Source organism: Takifugu rubripes, chromosome 2, assembly GCF_901000725.2.
Source record: "Takifugu rubripes chromosome 2, fTakRub1.2, whole genome shotgun sequence".
Lineage (NCBI taxonomy): Eukaryota > Metazoa > Chordata > Actinopteri > Tetraodontiformes > Tetraodontidae > Takifugu > Takifugu rubripes.
The window spans coordinates 119,264-135,387 of NC_042286.1; the positions used below are offsets into that span (position 1 = coordinate 119,264).

The 16,124-nt window shown below is 42.4% G+C and overlaps 1 protein-coding gene across 2 annotated transcripts in view; it reads right to left on the reverse strand.

The window, feature by feature from the left end:
* The window catches only part of kif6 (kinesin family member 6), a 94,776-nt gene that overhangs the window by 26,034 nt on the left and 52,618 nt on the right, over positions 1-16,124 (reverse strand). For both annotated transcript variants that reach the window (XM_029832899.1, XM_029832900.1), the window contains 5 exons: positions 9,323-9,452; positions 8,748-8,954; positions 8,093-8,236; positions 7,928-8,014; positions 3,923-4,026 (listed from right to left, as the gene is read on the reverse strand). In XM_029832899.1, the coding sequence (XP_029688759.1) occupies positions 3,923-4,026; positions 7,928-8,014; positions 8,093-8,236; positions 8,748-8,954; positions 9,323-9,452 (672 nt within the window). The remainder of the gene's footprint in view (positions 1-3,922; positions 4,027-7,927; positions 8,015-8,092; positions 8,237-8,747; positions 8,955-9,322; positions 9,453-16,124) is intronic.

A 16,124-nucleotide genomic window follows, 5' to 3' on the forward strand; every position in this document is an offset into this window, starting at 1 on the left:
ATAATAGTTAAACATCTGAAAACTCTTGAGAAGATGTCATTTTATTTCTCTTCAGCCTCCACAGAGTGCCTTGACTGGGTTAGGGACCCATTCAGCTCAGCATCAGCTGTTGGAAAGGACATGACTTTACAGGAGCAGGAGCAACTAACTGAACTGAGACAAGATCGTGGTCTCAAGCTAAGCTTTGCTGATCTACCTTTGGACAGTTTTTGGTTGGCAGCTGCAAAGGAGTTCCCAATGCTGGCCAACAAAGCTATTTTAACACTGCTCCCATTTTCCACAACATATCTGTGTGAGGTGAGCTTTTCAAGCCTGACTGCTGTAAAAACTAAAAACAGAGAAAGACTGAGAGCTGTGGAGGAAGAGCTTTGTGTGTGTCTTTCATCGATTCCTGCCAGGATATCAGCTCTGTGTTCATCCAAACAGGCCCAGGTTTCACACTGAGTGAGTAAAAAATGGAAAGATTATAAAAAACCTTTTTCGTTTTGTTCAAGATTCAAGATTCAAGAGTACTTTATTGATCCCTTTAGGGGGTGTCCATCAGGGAAATTAGCAAATTGTTTACTTGATTCCTATTCAAGACACTATAATATAACATAATTCTTCAGTGTTAAAATAAGCTTTTTTTCTGCTGGTGGTGTGCCGCGAGATTTTTTCAATAAAAAAAATGTGCCTTGGCTCAAAAAAGGTTGAAAAACACTGATCTAGATGTCAAAACCCTGCCTTTGCGCAGTGACCCCAAAAGGGGTGAAGTGGTTAAGAAGACAAGAGAAGGCAACATGATATGAGAAATTTGTAGGAGAATTATATTTTCAGCATAGATCATGTTCACACACTCCAAGAATTAAAAAAAAAAAAAGTTGACTAGTGTCCCTGAAAAGCCATTTGATATATGTCATCATGAAATCGCATTTATTCAGAGCTTTGTTATCGAGTTATCATTCAGTGTGACTGCACCAGAAGTCTAAGTTAGTAGTATACGCTTACAATTTCAAATCTCCAATCTTAGAGTCGTCGTAAAACCGGTATTTAATGTTATCTGTTTTATCTCATACACATTTGACAGCCTGCCTGATGTCCTCAACACAAGCAAGTAAGTTACCTACTTGGTATTATTTGTAGATAATGGCAATTACATTCTCTGAGTATTCCGTGCCCTCACTCATACATGAGGACGGCATGAGGATGTGGATGTCTTTGACTCCTGACTTGAGTCCACACTTCTTTATTCAGTGTTAAGTGGTTGTCACTGTGTCTGTCTCTTGCTACCAGAACCTTTTTTTTTTTTAGGACAAACTGAGATTGTCAACATTGCACACCTGGCCAGCGAACTGAACAAGTTTTATGGCTGCTTTGAAAGACAAAAGACAGTTCTGACACCACTCTCCAACCTCAGCCCACCACATCCTCCTCCCCCACCCCAGCAGGGGCTCGGGCCTCTTCACACCTTGCCACCTCAGAGATTCCCTCCTGCCCCCCACCCCCCCACACACGGACCACACTCTCTGTTTCTGAAAGGCAGGTCAACAGGCTCTTCCACAAGAAGAATCTCCACAAAGCAGCTGGACCAGACTCCATCTCTCCATCCACCCTGAAGCACTGTACGGATCAGCTGTCTCCAGTGTTCACTGACATCTTTAACACCTCACTGGAGACATGTCATGTACCAGCTTGCTTCAAGACCTCCACCATCATCCCCATCCCCAAAAAAGCCAAGGATCAGGGGACTGAACGACTACAGACCTGTCGCTCTGACCTTTGTAGTAATGAAGTCCTTTGAGTGCCTCGTGCTTCAACACCTTAGATATCTCACAGACCCTCTCCTGGACCCCCTGCAGTTCGCCTACAGGGCCCACAGGTCTGTAGATGACACAGTTAACGTGGCCCTCCACTACATCCTCCAGCATCTGGACTCTGCAGGAAACTATGTCAGAATCCTCTTTGTGGACTTCAGCTCCACATTCAAGACCATCTTACTGTTACAAGTCAAGCTCTCCCAGCTGAGCATACCTGACTCCACTTGCAGGTCGATCACAGGCTTCCTGTCTGACAGGAGGCAACATGTGAGGCTGGGGAAGCACAACTCGGACTCTCTGATCATCAGTATTGGTTCCCCGCAAGGCTCTGTTCTCTCCCCTCTGCTCTTATCCCTGTATACAAACAGCTGCACTTCCAATCATCAGTCCGTCAAGCTCCTGAAGTTCGCGGATGACACCACCCTCACTGGGCTCATCTCCAGAGGGGATACATCTGCTTATTAGGCTGGAGATTGATAACCTGGTGAACTGATGCACAGAAAACAAATTTAACCTACCAAAGACAATGGTGCACTTCTACACCGCCACTGGCACGCTGCAGCCACTGCCAAGGACAAAGGCAGACAGCAGTGTGTCATCCGATCTGCAGAGAGGGTGATTGGATGCTACCTGCCCCCTCTTCAGGACTTGTACACCACCAGGACCCTGAGGTATGCAGGCAAGATTGTGGCTGACCCCTCCCACCCTGGATTTAAATTTTTTTTAAACCACTCCCGTCTGGCAGAAGACTGACGTCCATAAAAACCAAAACTTCCTGTCACCGAAAAAGCTTTTTCCCACCGCCTCCTCAACAAGGCCCAGGACCCCCACAGACATTGCCCCCGCCCCCTCCCCGAGTAAGAGACTCTATGGGGCTGCTGCAATATAGCAGCACCATGCACTCTCCTCCACCGCACCACCTTCACCCTGCACAAGACACTTTTCACTTCCTTATGCTGGATTTTAAATATGCATATTTCTTATTGTATTGTAAATATGCTTAAATTTTTATATATTTCCTTATCTTTATTCTTATTTTCTGTATTATTGTTATTTTGTCTGCACTGCACACAACAAACACCAAGTCAAATTCCTTTTATATGTAAAAACGTACTTGGCAGTAAAGTTCTTCCTTCCTCCCTTCCTTCCTTAATACTTGTACTGTTTTGGCCAATGTGATCTAAATTTGTTTGCTATCGAAAATATGTTGTTATGTGTGCTGTTTACTAAACAAAGTCTTTCGAATCAAATCAAAAGTGATTGGATTAATTGTCAATAATGTTGCTCCTCTTTGCCTGCTTGAATCTAAATTTGGGAATTTGCAAAAAGAACACAACAGTCTGCTGAAGCATAGGTAAATGGCAAACCCCATCTGCAGTGAAAATGCATTCATTTTGGCAATAGGCTATGCAGAACCATAATTAGCCTTTTAGGTGTACAGCAGCAACTAATGATGCAGCAACAAAAGATTTCTGAGAGTCCAGAATCAAACTACAGTAATTTACAAATTGTAGCCCAGGTATTTATTTCACAAAATTGATTTGGACCCTGTGGCAGGGCCCTTCTCCGCTCAGCTACACAATACCTGATGGCGTAGTGTATAATAGTCTTCAGACATTTATTTTACTTTACCAACTTCCAAAATAAACAAAACATAAAAACTAAACTGTGTCAGCTGTGACAGCCAAAAACCCACTACCCATGGGCAGGCCAGAAATGCCCTTTTTAAAAGGTAAGGCTCCTCCCACTGAGCTAGATATTTTTACACAGCCAATTTTTAACCCATACCTATCCCGGAGATAGTATTACACCTTGTTGGGTTGCTTACTATTTTACCACATAATTTCATTATCTACTAGCTACTATGTTGACCCCACATGAGCATTATGTAGATGTGAGAAACAAAATGAAACAATGACACTATTCCAGACTGGACATGTGACCGCAAACCCTGCCCAATAAATGTACATAAGCCCAGAAAGTCCATTGTATGTATGTATGTATGTATGTATGTATGTATGTATGTATGTATGTCTGTATGTCTGTATGTATGTATGTATGTGTGTATGTATGTATGTGAAAAGTGCCAGAAAGGTCTAGAGTGAAGCCAAAAGATCACAAGATACCTCTCTATCTCTTCCACAGTAAGTCGGTCATTTCTCTGTCCTTCTTTTACCAGGGATAACTCTTCCTTTAGACACTGGACCTCCATCTTTAAGTGTGTAATTAACTGTAACAAACATAAAGACCAAAAATAATGCTTTAAGGGATGAGCAGAGTCAAAATGTTTCACAAATATATGTTGTAAATTGCATGTAATTACCATATTTTCACGACCATAACGTGCACTGTAATAAAAGGCGCAGTCTCAGTTATGGGTGCTATATCTGTATTTAAAACATACATAAGGCGCACCCTATTTTTAGGCGCATGCTAAAACATAAAGTAAAAAATGACAAAGGAGGTAATACAGTGAGTTTCGTCACATTTATTGAACAAAATATTCACTCTTCCGCCACAAAACCATCAAAGTTTTCATCTTCTGTATCTGAATTAAACAGCTGCGCTATTTCAATGTCCAACATCCCGAATTCCTTTTCTTCATCTCAATCAGACTCACCGACGGAAGGCGAACACTCCTGCACAAAGACTATGAGGCAGCGGCCGGTCGGTGAGTCTGATTCAGATGATGAAGAAGAGGAAGAAGATACAGAAGATGAAAACTTTGATGGTTTTGTGGCAGAAGAATGAATATTTTGTTCAATAAATGTGACGAAACTCACTGTTTACTTCCGTTGTTGTTTCCATCTTTTAGCATGCGCCTAATAATACGGTGCACCTTATGTATGTTTTAAATACAGATATAGCACCCATAACTGAGACTGCGCCTTTTATTACAGTGCACCTTGTGGTCGTGAAAATACGGTATTAGGTTAACATCTTAGTCATGCTGCTATAGGCCGAGGCTGCCGGGGTCTCCTCTCCTTCTCCTTCCTGTTAAAGGCGAGTTTTTCCTTGCCACTGTTGCTTGTTGGGAGTCAGGGATTCTGTAAAGTGCCTAGAAGCAATTCTGATTGTAACATTCACTATATAAAGACTGACTGACTGACTGACTGACTGACTGACTGACTGACTGACTGACTGACTGATTGATTGATTGATTGATTGATTGATTGATTGATTGATTGTGGACAGGAACATCTGTACTCTGTACAGACTGGAGGTCCCAGGGTGGGAGACACCCCCAAAAGTGACAGACAACATGCATGCCAATATCCTGTGGGACTTCCAGATCCCAACTGAGATGGTGGTGGCCAATCAGCCTGACATAGTGGTGGTAGATAGTCTTCTGCTACCAATGTAGCAGAAGACAGTGGTGGTGATAGATGTAGCAATCCCAAGTGATAGCAGAAATAACACGAGAAGCTGGAGAAATACCAAGGGCTGAAAAGGAGATAGAGAGAATGTGGGGTGTGAAGGCAACACTAGGGACAGTAACCCCCAAGCTGAGTAGATGGATCCAACAGATACCAGGAACTACATCAGAGATCTCTGTCCAGATTAGTGCAGTCCTAGGAACAGATAAGACCCTGCAAAGTACTCTCAGACTCCAAATGCCTCTGGTAGAAGACCCGTATGAACATGAACATATTTAAAAAGATCTGTCTGTAAATGGTAGTGTCAGCCAGTTGCTAATATAATTGCTGCATACATCATGGCAGAAGTGTAGCAAAAATGTGAAAGAGCAAATCCAATCGGGAGGCCTTACTGCTTTTGTGCAAATCCTCAAGACCTGTTATGTGAATATTGTATTTCCTGATCTTGACCTCCATGTAAGCTCTCTTTAGCTCTGTTAACCTGCAGAGTTTGGTCGTGTCCATCAAGTGTACTGCAGTTATTCCCAACAGTGGTTTTCATCAGATCAATTTTGAATCTTATGGTGCAAAGAGCAACTGTGCTGAGAGCAAAGATGGTGATAGCAGGAGTTGACTGCTACCTGGCAAAATGAAACACACTACACATTATGTATGGCCCTGGAACTGTGTGTCTTATACTGGTACAGGGGTTCCAACAGGGATAATTCTCTCTTATTTCGTCTTGAGGGGTTCGACCTCAAATACAACACTGCAAAGTGCCACATCCAGAAGTTTTCTGACCTACTCTCAATGGATTTGTATATGAGAGAGATACACTTAAGTACAGGAAGGTCATTGGGACATTTTTATAGGCTGTGAGGTCACTCAGCTTCACATCAATGCTATAATGTTAACCTTCAATGCAGAAGTCACATTTATGTATACCTTTTCTACAATTGCGCAAGTGCATGATAGATAGTGCAATATATGTATGTACATATATGTACATTTTTAATTTGTTTATTTTTTTGTGTATTTTTTAGCTCTTTACACTTCTTGTTCTTCTTCTTGTAAGCAGACTAGTTACGCTGATTCCTGTGTAGTTTTCTGCTCCCCCCCCCCCCTATTCATTTACAGGTATCGCCGCCTTCGGAGCTGCATGATGACCTCCAGCCCCGCTGACCTGTTGTATAGTGTATTTTTGTGTGTGTTTCTGTGCTCTGTGCCTCTCCTCTCCTCTCCTCTCCTCTCCTCTCCTCTCCTCTCCTCTCCTCTCCTCTCCTCTCCTCTCCTCTCCTCTCCTCTCCTCTCTCTCTCTCTCTCTCTCTACCCAGTCGGTCATCAGCAGGAGGGTCCCCCTTCATGAGCCTGGTCCTGTTTCTTCCTGTTAAAGGGGAGTGTTTCCTTGCCACTGTTGCTTGTTTGTGGTTAGGCCCTGGGATTCTGTAAAACGCCTAGAAACAATTTTGATTGTAAAAAAAAAAATCAAATTGAATAGTATTGTTTGGCTGTTGCTGCCCCCCCACCCAGTTTTTTGTTACTGTCAGGCGATAAATTCCTCATTTCAGATTTCCTCATTTCTCTCCTCTCCCCTCCCCTCCATCTCCCTCTCCCCCTCCTGTCCTCTCCTCTCCCTCTCTCTCTCCCTCTCCTCTCCGTCTCCCTCTCCCCCTCCTGTCCTCTCCTCTCCCCCTCCTCTCCCCTCCCCCTCCCTTTCCTCTCCTCTCCTCTCCGTCTCCCTCTCCTGTCCTCTCCCCCTCCTCTCCTCTCCCTCTCTCTCTCCCTCTCCTGTCTTCTCCTCTCCCCCTCCTCTCCTCTCCCCTCCCCCTCATCTCCCCCTCCCTTTCCTCTCCTCTCCTCTCCTCTCCTCTCCTCTCTCTCTCTCCTCTCCTTTCCTCTCCTCTCCTTTCCTTTCCTCTCCTCTCCTTTCCTCTCCTCTCCTCTCCTCTCCCTCTCCTCTCCTCTCCTCTCCTCATCAAGTAGACTAGTAATGCTGTTTCCTGTGTAGTTTTTCTGCCCCCCCCTTCTGTATTCATTTACAGGTATCGCCGCCTTCACAACTGTATACTGACCTCCGACCCTGCTGACCCACTCAACCAGCAGTTTATTCAATTCAATTTAATTCAATATAATGTATTTTTGTATGTATTTTGTTGGATCGCATTACCTCTTGTGTGTCACTGCTAATCTGCGTGTTCTTTGAATGAAGACTTCAAGATGAATAATGCCTCTCCTCTCCTACCTATTCTATCCTCTACCTGTCCTCCCCCTTCTCCTCTCTCTTTACCCAGCCGGCCATCAGCAGGAGGGCCCCCCTACATGACCCTGGTCCTGCTCAAGGTTTCGTCCTGTTAAAGGGGAGTTTTTCCTTGCCACTGTTGCTTGTTTGGGCCCTGGGATTCTGGAAAGCGCCTTGAAACAATTTTGATTGTATAAGATGCTATATAAATAAAGATTGATTTGATTTGATTTGTTCCTATTGTACCATTGCTGTATTTCACTTTTCATCTGGCTCTTTCCACTCCTGTAATAAAATAATTTTCCTAATGTGGGATAACAGAAGCTTTATCTTATCTTATAAAAGACATAAAATAAACAGAAGGACCATCACTTATTTTTTACCAAAAAACTGACCAGCCATTACATCATGCCAATGATTGTATCGTAAACTTAACATGAATAATATAGCCACAAACCCCTACATAGTTGTTGGGGGAATGACCCACAGAAAGGCAGGAACAAACATTTTTAACTCAAAAGGAATGACTGCTTTACCAGATCAGGATCTAATATTTCATTGAGAATTGGATTATTATTGATGACAGCCACACGCTGCGAAAAGCGACATGTAGAGATAGACTCCTGCAAAACATCAAAAACAGATGTTATAGTTCCCTATAGTTTTCCATATTACAATGGCTGTTGGCAATGTCATCTTACCTCTAGGTTCCCATTATCAACGGCAATAGTAGCAATCATTGTCGTCATACAGTTACCCCCCAGGCTATCCCTCAGCACAGATGTTAATAGGGAGTTCCTGTATGGAATGTGGGGGCGGTCTGTCTCTGACAGTGCTATGATCACCTGAAGGTATAAGCATTAATAAGATGCACAGATGCATAAAAAAAAAACAAAAAAAACAATGCTCAATAATTCACAAGTGACAATGCATTTACAGATATAAACGACGGAATGACGGAAATTCAAATTAGGGGAACAAATAGTTTTAAAAGCAGCAGGCACAGTGGTGCAATGATTTGCACTATCATCTCAAAACACGTAGGCCCCAGGTTTGAATTTTCTAGGATTTTGCATGGTTTTCTTGTGTCTGTGTGTATTTTTTGAGTACCCCAACTTTCTTCCACAGTCCACTGACATATATCTGGTGATAGGCAAATCAGCGATCTGTATAGACCTTAAGTGTGATTGGTTGTTTGTTCAATATGTTAGTTTTTTTTAGCCTGTTTAGGTTCCATAGGCAGCTGGATTAATGTGGAAAAACAAATTCCATATTTCCTACAAATTCCAAAAGATTGGATTAATGTGGGGAAAACAGCAGTCCTTCCCAGTGAATGTAATGTATCAAGGTACCCACCTGTTCCAAGTAGTGAAGGGAGCGGTTTATGTACTTTGCTTCAGTGAGGAGTTGCCCACTTAGGCCAGACTTACTGACTCTTTCAGATCCAGCCAGATCGACAAGATGGAGTTTGGAGTGCCTCATGGTGGCACATCCTGGTTCACGTTTCCTTATGTGGATGGTGAAAATACAGTGGGACCGTGTGGAAGCCTGATTCATTGGAGTCTAGAGAAAGCAAATAAGACTTGTCTTTATATCTGAGACAATAAAATTAAAATAACTCAATTAATAAATAAAGAACAAGAATTAATGTATAATAATGGATAATGAATGAATGGGTGACTGAATGAATGGATTTCAAATTAAATGAATTTCAATCTCATTTATCAAAACAGTAGATGTTTTATTTCACTTATACCTACGACATGATAAAAATAAGTTGAGAAGTGTATATATATATATATATATATATATTGTGCCAAATTACAAACTGTAATATTGTGCCAAATTACAAACTGTAATTTGTGATACATATATGAAACAAAATTTCTGTTACTACATAATCAGTAACAAAATATGTCCATCACTCTTACTTTGGCAATCACACGATTGATGTCACCAAGGAAAAGTAAATTCAAAGCTTCTTCCTCATTTATAGACAGCTGCAATGATAAATTTTTCAGGTGGATGTTATGGTCCAGGTCCTCCATGATTGTAACTTTTCTGAAACATTAAAGAATATGTTGTTGGCTCTTGCTGCAATAAATAATCTCAAACACAGTATTCTTAAAAAAAGAATGACTTCATCTGACACTCTTCATTACTAACATACCACAATGGATCAAAGTTGAAAGCTGACATGATTATAGCTCATCATGTCAGATCATGTAGATATAAATACCTTAAAAGTGGTCAGTCCTTTGGATTTTTCCACCAAAAAAAATGCAAAGGAAATTCTGGCAAATGCTGAGGGACAGATACTCTTCCTTAAGCACGTGGAGGTCCTGTGTTTAAACCCAAACATATGTCCTGATGATCACTGCCTACCTCCGAGGACAGCAGATACTGGACTCACATTGACAGTGATGGAGCAAGGCAGTTGTGAGCTGCAACTCAGACTTAGTAATCGATTAAGAACTACTATAAAACCAAACCCAGAAAAAGTGAACATATCAATGTGATATATACACAAAGTCTACATGCTATGAAAAAACCCCACATCTAAATATTTAGAAACACTTTGTTGTCTGCTAAACTACTATCATATTTAGATATTAATGAGGTATAATTAAAATACTAGAAAGGGGTACTAAACAGCCTGTAAATACCTGAAGTACATTTAACTGCACTATAAAAGTTTCATAAAAAGTGGAAAAGGAAGCTGGGGAAAAAAAGCAAGATTTGCTTCACTTTGAAGATGTACAGACCCTACAGGTGTAGTGTAATAATGTGACAGAACAAAGGTAGAAGAGCATTTCAGAATGCCACAGCACATAACACAATTAGTAGTCAGGGGACCATAGCACAAATGTCCCAGGTGCTGGAGAATTGCGTACATTTAAAGCCATCAAAAGGATGAATAGTGCTGAGAAGCCACAGAAGAAATACTGTATAGTGAACATACCCTGCCTCTGCATGACATTGATGCTGTTGTGTGCTTTAAAATAATTTCTTGGTTTAAAAAAAAAAAAAAAAAATACATTTGTTAAATACAGTAAAAAAAAAACCATTATAGGGCAATTCAATAAATTAGAAAATTCACAAAAGTTGACTGATTTTAGTAAATTAAAAAATGTGAAACTTATGTCATCTACAAACACTGTGCACAGACCGATATATGTCAAGTGTTAATATCTTTGAATTCCAATGATTATTGCTTGAAGATAATGAACCCCATTTTAATTGGAAAACCCATGGCGTCCTTCTCTAAGTGGATAATAACTCAAAACACCACCAATGATTCTTTAAGTGTTTTTTTGTATGGGATCTGTCCATACCTGTGACCTAGTTCAAGGAAATGCGGACTGACTGCTGACATGCGTCTGACCAAAGGGCATAACTATATATTCGTAATTGCCAGTGGGTGTATTGAAATCCATTTTCCACTTGACACTGTCTTGTGAGTGGAGTAGATGGTCAGGCATGGCAGAGATCGAGCTTAGTGAAAGACATTTCCTGAAAGGGCTCAAAGCAGCGGTGATGAGTTGAAGGGGACAGTGCTTCTTGACACTGATGTTATTCAACCCACAATAGTCAACACAGGGACACAGGGTCTTGTGCTTGTTTGCACATAGAGTGGGAAAGCTTGAACCCTGGTGTTTTCGAGTCAACCTCTGTTACTGTCTCCCTCCTCATCCCCTGCTTGGGCTGGCTACTTCTGGGTTCCAGACCACCATTGGGTGGCAACAGAGACTGAGAACTGGGAGAGGGAACAAGCTGGACTGTTCAAACCCTTAAACTCCTTCAGCCCTATATATTTTTCTGAGGCGTCTTCGCTAATTCAGAAATCCAAGACCACCACGTGTCTTTTAGATCCCATCCCAACACACCTGTTGAAGGATGTTTTACCATTCATAGGCAGTTCTATCCTGGACCAGATCAATGGTTCTTTAGTGTCAGGTTATGTATCCCGGTCCTACAAGGTGGCAGTGATTAAGCCGTTGCTTAAAAAACCATGACTGGATCCTGACGCATTAGCAAATTATAGGCCAATATCCAACCTTCCTTTTATCTCTAAAGTTCTTGAGAAGGTGGTGGTGACTCAGTTACTGGAGCACCTGCAGAGGAACAGCCTGTTTGAGATGTTTCAGTCAGGCTTTATCAATCAATCAATCAATCTTGATTTATATAGCGTCTTTTACAATCAAAATTGTTTCAAGGCGCTTTCCAGAATCCCAGGGCCTAACCCCAGACAAGCAACAGTGGCAAGGAAAAACTCTCCTTTAACAGGAAGAAACCTTGAGCAGGACCAGGCTCATGTAGGGGGACCCTCTTGCTGATGGCCAGCTGGGTAGAGAGAGAGGAGAAGGGGGAGGACAGGTAGAGGATAGAATAGGTAGGAGAGGAGAGGAGAGGAGAGGAGAGGAGAGGAGAGGAGAGGAGAGGAGAGGAGAGGAGAGGAGAGGAGGATAGGGGAGGTAGAGGGAAGGGAAAGGGAGGTAGAGGAGAGGAGAGGAGAGGCATAGAGCATAGAAATGGAAGAGAATTGTCTTTATCTTGTTATTATGTGTTCTACCATATGTTCCTGTCTTCTCTTGGAAATTACTTTAGAAGTTAGGCATGGTAGACTCATTAGCAAATGTAATAAAGATCAGAGACATTCCTTTGACAGGATTGTTGTTTAGACTATTGTAATCTCAGGAGCCAGTCAGGCGGGAGGTGTTAAACACCCATTATAAAATGGGACATCAGGGTGGGGTTGATAAGCTTATTTGCATGAAGAATGTGAACTTTGATCTGGCCACCTGGGAAGATAATGGAGAAAAAGGACTGTACCAACACCAAATGGGACTGGAAGAAGAGGACGAGGTCATCCAAGCAGAGGAACTGGATTGGACTGCATTAGCATTGATAATTTGCATTTGTGTTTCTATAAAAGACTAGGCCAAGGGATAGTTAGGTTGTCAGATTTCATGCCCTGGCAATGGACTATGTTATTGTAGGGTTATGAACTGGCCCGGAGCTCTGTAATATTTGTATCTTGAATTGGTTCTGTTGCTAAATACATTTTGAAATTGGCATTATTCATCTTGAAGTCTTCATTCAAAGAACACGCAGATTAGCAGTGACACACAAGAGGTAATGCGATCCAACAAAATACATACAAAAATACATTATATTGAATTAAATTGAATTGAATAAACTGCTGGTTGAGTGGGTCAGCAGGGTCGGAGGTCAGTATACAGTTGTGAAGGCGGCGATACCTGTAAATGAATACAGAAGGGGGGGGCAGAAAAACTACACAGGAAATAGCATTACTAGTCTACTTGATGAGGAGAGGAGAGGAGAGGAGAGGAGAGGAGAGGAGAGAAGAGGAGAGGAGAGGAGAGGAGAGGAGAGGAGAGGAGAGGAGAGGAGAGGAGAGGAGAGGAGAGGAAACCATGACCCAGTGGGGTGACAGAGGCCTGTCAGATGATCATGTTTCTGGACCCCAGCAGCCTTGGCCTATAGCATCATAACTAAGATGTTAACCTAATGATTAGATGACCCCCTAAGTATGATAATCTGTCTGTCTATGATAATAACTGGAACTACAGAATTAGTAACAATAAGCTTTTGCAAAGAGGTAGGTTTTAAGCCTCATCTTAAAAGTAGCGACAGGGACAGGGAGCTGGTTCCATAGCAAGGGGGCATGGTAGCTAAATGCTCGGCCCCCCATTCTACTCCTAGAAACTCTGGGGACCACAAGTAGACCAGCATTCTGAGAGTGGAGCGATCTATTGGGCTGGGAAGGTGTCACTAGCTCCTCTAGGTAGGATGAAGCTAGGCCTCTGAGGACCTTGTAGGTCAGCATCATGGTGGGTCAGTAGTTTTCTAATCCTTGTGATGTTCCTCAGGTGAAAAAAGGCACTTCTAGAGACTATTTTAATGTGTGAGTTGAAGGAGAAAAGTTACTCCAAGATTCCTCACAGAGAGACTAGATGTTAATGAGATACCATCTAGAGTGATCATGTGATCGAATCTATCCCTGAGAGGTTCAGGACCAAACACCATGACCTCAGTTTTTCCTGAGTTAAGGAGGAGGAAATTTGAAGACATCCAGGACTTTATGTCTTGAAGACAGGTCTGAGGCTTCACTAACTTCTCTCATTCTCTTCTGGTTTCATGGATAAATAAAGCTGAGTGTCATCAGCATAACAATGAAAATGTATCCCATGCTGCCGAATAATGTTCCCTAAGGGAAGCATGTACAAAGTGAAAAGGATTGGTCCAAGTACAGAACCTTGTGGAACTCCATGGCTAACCCTACCGTATGAATAGGGAATGTCATGGATATGAGCAAACTGATATCTATCAGATAAATATAATCTAAACCAGTCAAGTGCTGTCCTTTTAATGCCAATCACATGTTCCAGTCTATGTAACAGGATGCTGTGATCAACTGTATCAAAAGCAGCACTGAGGTCCAGCATAACCAGCATAGAAACCAGTCCATGATCTGAAGCTATAAGAAGATCATTAGTAACTTTAAGAAGGGCTGTTTCTGTGCTGTGATGAGCTCTAAAGGTACGGGAGGCTGACTCCATCGCTACTTTTAAGATCAGACTCAAAACATACCTCTTTGAAAAAGCTTATTGTTACTAATTCAGTAGTTCCAGTTACTATCATAGACAAATTATCATACTTAGGGGGTCGTCTAATCGTTAGGTCACATCTTAGTTATGCTGTTATAGGCCAAGGCTGCCGGGGTCCGGAAACATGATCACCTGACAGGCCTCTGTCACTCCACTGGGTCATGGTTTCCTCTCCTCTCCTCTCCTTTCCTCTCCTCATCAAGCAGACTAGTTATGCTGATTCTTGTGTAGTTTTTCTGCTTCTCCCCCCTATTTATTTACAGGTATCGCCGCCCTCGGAGCTGCATAATGACCTCCGGCCCCGCTGAAGTGATTGTATATCAGATTTTTTGTGCGTGTTTCTGTGCTCTGTGCCTCTCCTCTCCTCTCCCTCTCCTCTCCTCTCCTCTCCTCTCCCCCTCCTTCTCCTTTTCCTCTCCTCTCCTTTCCTCTCCTCTTTCCCCTCCTCCTCCTTCTCCTCTCCTCTACCTCCCCTTCACTCTACTTCTCCTCTCCTCTACCCCTCTCCTCTCCTCTCCTACCTATCCTATCCTCTACCTGTCCTCCCCCTTCTCCTCTCTCTTTACCCAGCCGGCCATCAGCAGGAGGGTCCCCCTACATGAGCCTGGTCCTGCTCAAGGTTTCTTCCTGTTAAAGGGGAGTTTTTCCTTGCCACTGTTGCTTGTCTGGGGTCAGGCCCTGGGATTCTGGAAAGCGCCTTGAAACAATTTTGATTGTATAAGACGCTATATAAATAAAGATTGATTGATTGATTGATTGATAAAGCCTGACTGAAACATCTCAAACAGGCTGTTCCTCTGCAGGTGCTCCAGTAACTGAGTCACCACCACCTTCTCAAGAACTTTAGAGATAAAAGGAAGGTTGGATATTGGCCTATAATTTGCTAATACGTCAGGATCCAGTCATGGTTTTTTTAAGCAACGGCTTAATCACTGCCACCTTGTAGGACCGGGGTACATAACCTGACACTAAAGAACCATTGATCTGGTCCAGGATAGAACTGCCTATGAATGGTAAAACATCCTTCAACAGGTGTGTTGGGATGGGATCTAAAAGACACGTGGTGGTCTTGGATTTCTGAATTAGCGAAGACGCCTCAGAAAAATATATAGGGCTGAAGGAGTTTAAGGGCTCGTTGGAGAACCTGTATGTTCCCACAGTCAGCACATCTGGTGATGGTCCAGTTGTTGGGATGGCCTGGTTAGCTTTCTCTCTGATAGCTAGAACTTTATCAGTGAAGAAGCTCATGAAGTCTTCACCACTAAGGGAAGAAGGGATATGTGGATCTAAAACACTGTGACTCTTAGTTAATTTGGCCACAGTGCTGAAAAGAAACCTGGGGTTGTTCTTATTTTCCTCATTTAAAGAAGAAAAATAAGCTGTTCTAGCCTTACGGAGGGCCTTTTTGTAAAGTAATTGACAGTCTTTCCAGGCTACATGATAGCTGTCTATTTTACAAGAATGCCACTTCCTTTCTAGTCTGCGTGCTTTCTGCTTGAGGGTCCTGATATGTGAATTATACAAGGGGGCACACCTCCTCTGATTTAATATTTTCTTTTTCAGGGGGGCAACAGAATCAAGCGTGATTCTCAGTGAGGTTGCTGCACCTTCTGCAATAGAGTCAACCTCAGCAGGGCTAAGCTTATGATGATTTACCCCTGGGGAAACACACGGTGGTCCTGGGATTAGCACAGGGATCACTTCCTTAAACTTAGCTACAGCATTATCTAAAAGACATCTGCTATAGTAAGACTTTGTTCTGAGCATAGAAGAATCCTTAATCATAAATGTGAAAGTGATCAAAGAATGGTCTGACAGGAGTGGGTTCTGAGGGAACATTGACACATGTTCTACCTCAACACCATAAGTCAGAACTAGATCTAGGGTGTGGTTGAAGTTATGAGTTGGTTGGTTTATCTGCTGGAGGAAACCAACTGACTCAAGTAATGAAATGAAGCCATTTCTAAAGCTGTCATTTACAATGTCTTCATGGATATTAAAGTCTCCAATGATAATGACTTTGTCCGTTCTAAGTCAACCAAGTCAGATAAGAAATCAGAGAACTCAGACAGGAACTCTGAATGTGGCCCAGCAGGGAGCC